The sequence below is a fragment of the Ipomoea nil genome, unplaced genomic scaffold, assembly GCF_001879475.1.
Source record: "Ipomoea nil cultivar Tokyo-kokei standard unplaced genomic scaffold, Asagao_1.1 scaffold2779, whole genome shotgun sequence".
NCBI classification, from domain to species: domain Eukaryota; kingdom Viridiplantae; phylum Streptophyta; class Magnoliopsida; order Solanales; family Convolvulaceae; genus Ipomoea; species Ipomoea nil.
Window position 1 is genome coordinate 1,001,785 of NW_017619207.1, and position 9,084 is coordinate 1,010,868.

Genomic DNA, 9,084 nt, shown 5'->3' on the forward strand with positions numbered 1-9,084 from the left:
CCATTACCAGCGCCGCACCCAGAACGAGAGACCGTCATAGCAGCCGGTGGCGAATGAAGCAAACCACGACCGTCAACCTAGTCGGAGCAGATGAACTTATGCGCCGTCAAATAATCACCCAACTGCTCGATCGTCACCGCAACATCTTTGACGAAGAGAGACAAAGACAGAGCTTAATGCTCCGGCCGGAGCCCCCTAAATACATAGAGATTCTGTTCATCGAGGGTTAAATTCTGGCCGGCCAAAACAAACTCTTCGATGAGGACCTGGGCTCGTCCAAGATACTCGGCAGTGGAGGAGTCCCCTTGTCGCAACGCTTGAAGTTGGCTCAGCAGACTAAGAAAACGCGCACGGGTGGAGGAACCAAGGGAGGCTTCAATGGCGGACCACACCAATTGGGAAGTACCCTTGCCTACAACAAGGTACATACACTCATCGGAAAGAGATGAGATGATCATGGAGATAATTGTTTGATCCTATTGCATCCAAACAGCAAAGGCAGGATTCAGAGTGACGGTGGCGCCGTCGCCGGAGGGAAGAAACTAAGTCGGGCAGGGATGGCAACCGTCAACATATCCAAGAAGGTTCTACCCGCGAAGGAATGACACCAACTGCGTCCGCCAAAAGAGATAATTCTTGGACGTAAGTTTCAACGAAACAAAATGATGGGCACCCTGAAGAGAAACAGGGGCAGCCGGCGACAGAGAGGAAGTCGCGGCGGTAACGGTTCGGCTATCGGAAACGGAGGAAGAGACGTTAGCCATGCCTGGAACCTGATACCATATGAATGTAGAACTCTCGTGATTATATTAGATAGATGAACAACGATGAAAGAAATTACAAGATACACAACCTAGAGTCCTATACACCATAGACTTACACAAATAATACAACAGTAAATATGATAAGCCCTAATAGAGGAATAGAAATGCAATGTGCATTCAAAAGACAAATTTACCCTCTGCACTGATTTATACACACAACAACAACAACAACAACAACAATATTATTATTATTATTATTGTTATTGTTATTGTTATTGTTATTGTTATTGTTATTATTATTATTATTATTATTATTATTATTATTATTATTATTATTACTACTACTACTACTACTATAGAATACATTTATAAAAACAAATTAAAAAATAAATAAAAATAAAAAACTTTTCGCGACAGAGGGTGTCGCGGAAAGTCTTTGTTTTTATTTTCTTAAAAAAAAACGTATGCTTTCCGCGAAAGCTATATATTTCCGCGTCATCCGCATCCGTTATTCTTGTATAAATGTAGTGGATTCACTTGTACAAATGTAGCTGATGTGCAGATGTGTAGAAGTGCCAAAATTAAATTTTGATAATTAAAATGATTTAGTTTGACAGAAATTACGTACCTTAAAACGTCACGATATTTAGTTAAATGTTGCTTTCAGATTTTATTTTTGACACCAAAACTACGAGGAAGCTTTATCATCAGAACCAAACAACATTTAAAATGTTCCATAGACATTTAACTATATATATACAAAAATTTCACGATGGAGAATTTGGGTGAGTTGTCTAAAAATATAAATTTATTTATGATTATTTCTTCTAATCTCAGAATTTTCTTTTCAAAAAAAAAAATCGTAAACTTTCTATTTTTAAATTATAATTTTTTTTTTGAAATACTTATGATTGTTTACAAGGTATTATCTGTTCTATACTTTCACACTACCGGAGTTCGAATCTATGATCATCCATTTAAAATGGTAACCGGGATGCCATCACACTACATGGTAGTTGGCTAAATTATGATATTAGACTATGCAAAATTAAAAAAAAAAAAAATCTATATTTTACAAATAACAAAACCTTATGCTTATCATTAACTTCTAAAATATGTATAGATATGCTAAGGTGTCTATTTGTTTGACTTTGCAAAAATTCTTCTTATTTCACAATAGTAGAAAATATAATAATTAGAATGATGATATTGAGATTAAAACAATTCATTTTTCCCACCAAATTCTTGTCATTTCAAATAAAATTTTTAACTATTAGGGCAACTAAAATAATAGATCCCCTATGTGGGAGATCACGAGATCGAGTCTCATTGGATGCGTTGTTGACTCTGTGTACTTCATTAGATTGAGAAAGTATGTTTGAACAGATACTTCAATGTAATAGAGTCAGTAGCATTCAAAAAATAATAATAGATCACCCTAATTGTAAAATTGCGAGATCAATGTTTGGAGAGTGGTTAGAGCGATCCATTGCTTTGATTGGCATAGGCCCTGTTTGGTGACGTAACTATACTGTGGACCATTGTCCAAAATGGTATCGTTTCTTTTAATAAAAAGAAACGGCATCCGTTCCGCGTAAAGTAGCTTTGTTTGTATAACATATTCAGTTTTATTTTATATATATATATACACTGCAGTTTTATTTCAACACAACTACAATTTCATTTCGATATAACTACAGTTTCTTTCAACATTATACACTCAAATATGTGAAACTGTTATTCAGTTTCATTTTATATACACTATAGTTTCATTACAACCCAACTAAAGTATCATTTCGATATAACTACAGTTTCATTGGACAATATATACTCAAATATGTGAAACTATTATTTAGTTTCATTTTATATACACTGCAGTTCCATTTCAACACAACTACAGTTTCTTTTTAATATAACTACAGTTTCATTCGACATTATACACTCAAATATGTGAAATTGTTATTAAGTTTCATTTTATATACACTATAGTTTCATTACAACACAATTATAGTATCATTTCGATATAACTACAGTTTCATTGGACAATATACACTCATATATGTGAAACTGTTATTCAGTTTCATTTTATATACACTACAGTTTCATTTCAACACAACTACAGTTTCATTCCAATTCAATTACAATTTTATTTGATAATATAAAAACAATACGTGAGACAGTTTCAATTTAGATATACTGTAGTTTCATTTTGTAATTAACACACGAAAAATATGGGCTTCGTTAAGATGTAACGACAGTCGTTTCTTTACTTAAAGAAATGACGTTGTTTTTGGACCATGGTCCACAAAGCTTTGTGGACCATGGTCCATGATATAACGATTGGTACTTAGCTTATCAGCCAATTTTGACTTATTTGACTACTATTAGCTGTTTGACTTGGTTAAACAATCAATATAAATGTTTGATTAATTATCCTTTTGTAACAGTTTATTGTTCCAAAATACTAAAATTCAAAAAGCTGCTCAAATTATCATTTTCAATAAGCTTTTTGAGAATCATTTTGCATGTAATCAGCTATCAACTAACAACTAATTAACCAAACACTTTTCTACAATCAACTAATGATATCAAATAGTCAAATCACTAACCCAATCAACTAACAGGTATTTACCAAACACCCCAACAATCTCTTTCTTACATTAGTCTAAATCAGTTACTCTAGTCCTAATGTAAATAAGTTATTCTCATCATCATGTCTAAATCGGCTACTATATATTGTCATAAAATGTTCATCATAATCAATAATAGTGTATTTTCTAACTAAACTAGGCCAGTCATTCTCGTCACTATATAAATATAAAATATGTAAATTCACACATAAAATAATGTGGTGATATTCTAGCATTTGTTTTTTCCTTTGGTTACATGTTTAATATTTTCAAAGTTATTTGGTCATTTATGGACAATATTGTTTTGACTTATGAATATAATGGTTTGGTCCCTTTGGAAATGATATGGTAACATGTACTAATTCATAGTCAACCATGCGCGTGCACACGCATTGGGATTTTGCTTTCATGCCACATGAAAAACGGTCCAAAGAGGGGAATCAATATTTTCCACAATAAAATTCAAAATAAAGTGAGTGCCAAATTTGATCAAGTATAATAGGTGTACTCATTAATCAAAGGTAGTGGAAACTTTTTTTTTCCATAGAATATTTATATCATAATTTATATAATATTTTTAATATTCTTTTGGAGCCCACAATGCAGTTGTTATACATGGACCATGGCTGTGTGAACCATGATCGTTGAATGAAATTGTAGGTGACTTATAATGATATTTTAGTGTTACTATAATGAAACTAGTGTGTGTGTGTGTGTGTGATGAAACTAAAAAACAGAGCACATTATTGTCAAATGAAACTGTAGTATAATTAAAATGATATTTTAGTATTGATATAATGAAACTAGTTTGCGTAGAAAATGAAACTACAATCCAAAGACACACAATAACATATATTGTCAAATGACCTGAAGTGCAAATAAAATAATATTTCAACATTACTATAATTAATAAACTAGTGTGTGATGAAAATAAAACAAAAAAATAGAGCTCAAGCAATAATGTATATTATCAAATGAAACTAGAGTAGAATTAAAATGATATTTTAATATTGTTATAATGAAACTAGTATGTATTGTCAAATGAAACTAAAGTGCAGGTAATTAAAATGATACATACTTCATGATCCACGTTGCTACATAGATCTTGGTCCACAGTAAAATTTGCCCCCGCAATGTTGTTGGGTCAAGCAAGTGTCTAGGCGACTACAAGATTAGAGAACTACTAGACGAGATGGATAGTTATGCTGTGCATCCGTATGCACCATGCATGGTGCATACGGATGCCAAAACGACGTCGTTTTATTAAAAAACGTGCGTCTCCCCTTTAAAAAAATTCAGGTTCGATTCCCAGCAACAACATTATATTGTTCATTCATTCTGGAATTTTAGTTCATAGATTATGGAATTATAGTTCATTGATTATGGAATTATAGTTCATCGATTATGGAATTGTAGTTCATCGATTCTGAAATTTTAGTTTATAGATTATGGAATTTTAGTTCATTCATTCTGGAATTTTTAGTTCATAGATTAGATTATAGAATTATAGTTCATCGATTATGGAATTATAGTTCATCGATTATGGAATTATAGTTCATCGATTATGGAATTATAGTTCATCGATTATGGAATTTTAGTTCATATGTTGTTGCTGGGAATCGAACCTGATTTTTTTTTTTTAAGGGGAGACGCTGGTTTTATTAAAACTACGTCGTTTTTGCATCCGTATGCACCATGCATGATGCATACGGATGCACAGCATAATTTGCCAGACGAGATAAGAGACATTTTAGCTCAAGACGTGCAAAGTATACCGACTAAGAGGATTAGTTTTTTTTTTTTTGAACAAAAACGCATATATCATTACTAAGCCAAAAGGCCAGAAATACAATCAGGTGGTACATCAGACCACGATTCCGAGTCAGTCATAGAATCGGTTACCCGTGGAAGGGCATGAGCCACACGATTCGCTGATCTCCTGACATGGCGGACAGCAACGTCCCCAATGTCCCTAGCAATTTGTGTACATTGCTTCACTACTAAACCTACACAAGATAAATCTAACTTAGAAGAATTGAACGCATTACAAAAAACTAAACAGTCTGATTCAATAATCACGTGATTACGACCATTATTACGAAGCCACAGTAACGCCTCTCTAACTGCACATGCCTCTGCCATTAGCGGATCACGATCACAGGTTAGACGACCATTCCTTGCCGCCACGAAACGTCCAATATGATCCCGAAGCACAGCCCCGAAACCCGCACCTGACGTCGTGAGTGTAGCATCAACGTTGCACTTTAACCAGAACAGTGGAGGGGGATCCCAGGATGCACCTTCATCACGTAAAACGCCAGTAGTGTGTTCCCGCTTGTAAACCTCCTTCCACGACTGAACCCATAAAGCAATCTGACAGTGCGCTGCTTCCACGGTCTATGATTTATTCCGCCACACCATATCGTTCCGCGCCGTCCATATCACCCAGATTACTGCCGCCATACGGACCACCATCTCTTCATGCGCATCCTTAATTTTCAAAGCAATGAACGTCTGAATCGTCTCTCCCTGCCAACTTTCATCGTTCACCCAGACCTGTTTTGCGAAACAACATTCCCCAATCAGATGCTCCGCCGTTTCAACATCGCTGACACAGAGTGGGCAGCCACCCCCAATCCAAACATGTTTTAATTTAAGATTTTCGCGCACCGGGAGAATGCCTCGGACACACCGCCATAACAAATGACGTACCTTGGGGGGAACTGGCAATTTCCATAACTTATCCCATGCGTCAAAAACTTCAGGATTGCTGTTCGACGTAGTCTGTGACGTCAATAATTTGTACCCATGTTTTACCGAATAGAGCCCACGAGTATCCCCCACCCAGCGCCACGAATCTGGTACGTGGACGGCCGTTGGAGTAGCTAGGATTCTGCGCACATCATCGGCATCAAACAGGTCCCGAATCAGTTCGACATCCCACTGCCCATCCTCGTTCAACAACCCGCTGACTCTCTCTTCTCGCAAGTGATCCAATGGCACAGTATTAAGAGCAGTGTTAATGCGATCGGCCAACCAAGGCCAATCCCAAATTTTCGTGTTCCTGCCATTCCCAATTCGGCGAGCCAAACCTGCCTTCAAAACATGTTGACCCGCCAAGATGCTACGCCACATGTAACTCGGGTTATTGCCCAGCACGGCATCAGTAAAATCACAATTCGGGCAATATTTAGCTTTAAGTAGTTGACTAACCAGTGACTGCGGTGTCGTCAGTAATCTCCATCCTTGTTTAGCTAACAAAGCGACGTTGAACTCATGTAGTTTTCGAAATCCTAGCCCACCGTGATACTTCGGGATGCTCAATCGTCTCCAACTCATCCAATGCACTCCTTTATTATTTGATTTGCCTCCACCCCACCAGTAACGATTAAACAATTTTTCCAATCTGTCACAAAGCCGTACTGGCAGCAAGAAAACAGACATAGTAAATATAGGGAGGGCCTGTGCAACGCTTTTTAGCATTATTTCTTTACCTGCTTTGGAGAGTAAGCGATGTTGCCATGAGCTTAGCGTTGCCCGGACAGTATCTTCTATATACTGAAAAGTGGCGGATTTATTACGGCCAAGGACCGACGGCAAACCAAGATACTTGCCGAAATCTGTCGTTTCCCGAACGCCTATACACGCAGACACCTGCGCTCTCACATCCGCTTTTGTGTTCGCACTGAACATGGCACTTGACTTATCGTAGTTGATCAACTGTCCTGAGACTGAGCTGTAGCGATCTAGACAATCCTTTACCGATTGCGCCTCCTCACACGAAGCCCGGAAAAAGAGCAGACTATCGTCTGCGAAAAAAAGATGGGACACCGGAGGGGCCCTTCGTGCAATTCGTACGCCGTGAATACTGCCACTCCCCTCTGCCTATTGAAGTAGGATGGACAAACCTTCTGCACAAATTATGAAGAGATACGGAGAAAGCGGGTCCCCCTGACGAATACCCCGGGTAGGACTCACTACCCCTATTCCTTCTCCATTTACCTGTATGGAATACCTGACCGTAGAAACACACAGCATCAAAAGATTAATCCAGTTCTGATCGAAACCAAAAGCAGCCAGCATTCCTTCTAGATACGGCCACTCCATTCTATCATAGGCTTTGGCCATATCAAGTTTAAGGGCCGCCCAACCCTTAACACCGGTCTTTTTCTGCGGAGAAAATGACCAACTTCCCGGGCCATGATAATATTGTCAGTAAGCAGCCTATCGGGGACAAACGCGCTTTGTGAAAGCGATACCACCGAGTCTAGAACCCCTTTCAGCTTATTAGCCAGAACTTTTTCTATAACCTTATAGGCTACATTGCAGAGTGCAATTGGGCGAAGGTCCGTAACTCTCTCCGGGCTTATTTTCTTCGGAATCAAATCGATATTTGAATCGTTAAGACCCAGCGGAAAGGATCCCGTATTAATGCAGTGCAGGACGAACATTGACAAATCAGGAGTCGACTAATCCTCCAGAGCTGCGGAACTAACGAAGGAGGATTAGTTAACTTGGGGCTTCTGTCCCTCTGAGTCTCTGACCCACAAAAAAAAAAAGATAGATATAAATAAAATTATTAAATTAGTGAAAGAAAAGAAGGAAGAAACTATGGATATGACGATTTACGTAGTTAGACTTTACTTACCTTATAGACATTATATAAATAGTAAATTTTAACTATCATGATAATAAGGGGCGTTTGGTTCCGAAATGTGAGATTTGATGCCCTAAATAATAATATTACTTTTTAGAGATGATGTGAGAATGTGAGATTATTAAAATGTAATAAGATTACCTTATTATGTGTTAGTTGTGATTGTGGCATGAGGATGTAACATTAACATGTTTAGTTAGAGTTATATTTTATTTTATATAATTTATTTAAATGCTCTCAATACAAATAAATAAATAAATAAATAAATAAATATATATATATATATATATATATATATATATATATATATATATATATATATATATATATATATATATATATATATGCTGGTTTTATGACTTTTGGGTAGTCAATGGCAGGCCAACACTACCGTTAGAATAACGAGAATATAGGAAAAATATATGGAGAAAATATAGGAACTTTGTATTTATGAGTATTACTGGTGAATAATGAAAGTTGTCCCCTGTATGGTGGAAATTGCCTCACTCCCCTCTATGTAAGGGGTCTATTTATACATATTTTGGGCCTAAAGCCCTATAAGGAATAAGAATTCTAGACTACCTCATATTGGGTGTCTTAGTTACATAATAAGACCTAATTCTATTATATTAGAAATAATGAGTCCAATTCTGATTATATTGGGAATAATAAGCCCAATCCTTAACGAACTCTTGAGTTGTTCCGTACTGAGTATCCTTCTTGGGCTTCCTTGATCCAGTTACTTTCTTAGGCCGGTCCATGTGGCCCAGGCCTAGTATACCATCCATCAATATATATGGGGGGGGGGGGTAATTTATTGGGAAAGTTGGCCCAACCGCACTAACGGGGTGTCCGTCTTTATGGGTGATGTGTTAGCCCAACAAGAATAATGGAATTCTATCGGGCTAAGGAAAGAAGGAAGTTTGGAACAAAATATTGTTAGAATTATTACTACGAGTTATCAAACCCACGACCTCAAGCATAACAACACAAGTCCCAAACCACCAAGCCAATCAAGATCTTGTGTGTTAAA

The 9,084-nt window shown here is 37.0% G+C and overlaps 1 protein-coding gene across 1 annotated transcript; it reads right to left on the reverse strand.

Moving 5' to 3' along the window:
* Nucleotides 1-5,221: 5,221 nt before the first annotated feature.
* On the reverse strand, nt 5,222-7,522 carry LOC109157266. The gene is made up of 4 exons (XM_019305167.1): nt 7,397-7,522; nt 6,107-7,279; nt 5,840-5,950; nt 5,222-5,749 (listed from the first exon to the last, which is right to left on the reverse strand). The coding sequence occupies exons 1-4, from the start codon at nt 7,520-7,522 to the stop codon at nt 5,222-5,224; spliced, it is 1,938 nt and encodes a 645-aa protein (XP_019160712.1).
* Nucleotides 7,523-9,084: the final 1,562 nt, after the last annotated feature.